Consider the following 1,187-nt stretch of genomic DNA (forward strand, 5'->3'; position numbering starts at 1 on the left):
TTGAGTAGCAAGTCCCATATGATCTTCTGGAGTATGGATTCAACGCCTGCAGTTGGTTCGTCCAAGATCACCGTTTGGATGATGCAGGGAAGACAATTGGGATGGATAATTTCGTGTCATCGCTCCGGAAAATGTCTACATATGATGCATAAGTTCACAGGCAAAAGGATAAGTTCATTTTCAACTGGAGAGATGTTTGGAATATGCGTTTTCTTTATTTCATCAATTTGTTTGGTTTCAGCAAGGTCTGTGGATTTGAAGTTTCTGGTTCGGGGCCCAGTTTAATCGCTTCAAGGCTGGGCGTAGGAATTGCAGATGCTCTTCAACTGTAAGCTAGTATGCAAACAAAAAACATATACCATTCAAATATCTATCGTTAACTCATAAATTCAAGTAAAAGTTTTCATGATTAGGTATCAGATTCTTACAAAACAATTTTAACAAAAATAATTCAAAAAGTTTTCCTTGAAGTGCTATAATATCGAAGATTTGGTGTAAATTGGTAAACTTACGTATCAAATAAAACATTATGCTGTGGGCAAAATCCCACAGAACGACGAACTTCTGTCAAATTAGACATAATGTCTTGATTGTAAACAAGAACGTTTCCAGATGTAGGTGGAAATAAGCCGCACATGATAGACCTAAGATTTATTGAATTATTTATTTGAGAAAAACTATTCTTAAAGAATTACATCATAGTAGTTTTTCCGGCGCCATTTGGACCCAGAACAGCTGTTATTTGATTAGCGTAAAAATCTACCGACAAATTATTCAGTGAACATTTGCTCTTATTTCCACTTCCATAAATTTTTGTCAAATTTCTCACTGACACCCCAACTTCCAAATTACAATTTTCCTGAGTTTTGGATTCCAATGCAGAATATACGACTGGAAAGAAAAACAGTCTATAAAATTAATAAAAATAAGAAAATTTCCTACCCTTTGACTTGTTCTCTTTATCTGTTTTACATCCAGTCCAATAAGAAGGCATTAAAAAGAAATGCCATGGTTTTGGAATTCCATGTGCTCCTGCAAAAATATCGTTTCTTTTTAAAGAATGGTCATTTTCAATTGTCACATATCTACCTGGATAAATGTTTTCAATATACCATGTCAAACAAAAAAAAGTGCTCCATCAAACAAAGCCATTGAATCATTGCAAAAAAATTTAAATAAGGCATTGC

The 1,187-nt window shown here is 34.1% G+C and overlaps 1 protein-coding gene across 1 annotated transcript; it reads right to left on the bottom strand.

Moving 5' to 3' along the window:
- Positions 1-451: 451 nt before the first annotated feature.
- Tsp_15299 (ATP-binding cassette sub-family A member 3) lies at positions 452-1,032 on the bottom strand (the record flags this gene model as incomplete). Its single annotated transcript, XM_003368077.1, has 4 exons — positions 452-473; positions 513-644; positions 696-891; positions 943-1,032. Coding segments are annotated over 4 exons (440 nt in total), but the record flags the coding sequence as incomplete, so codon positions are not given.
- Between the last annotated feature and the right edge of the window lie 155 nt (positions 1,033-1,187).

The sequence above is a fragment of the Trichinella spiralis genome, assembly GCF_000181795.1.
Source record: "Trichinella spiralis strain ISS 195 chromosome Unknown Scfld3158, whole genome shotgun sequence".
In the NCBI taxonomy this organism is placed as follows: Eukaryota; Metazoa; Nematoda; class Enoplea; order Trichinellida; family Trichinellidae; genus Trichinella; species Trichinella spiralis.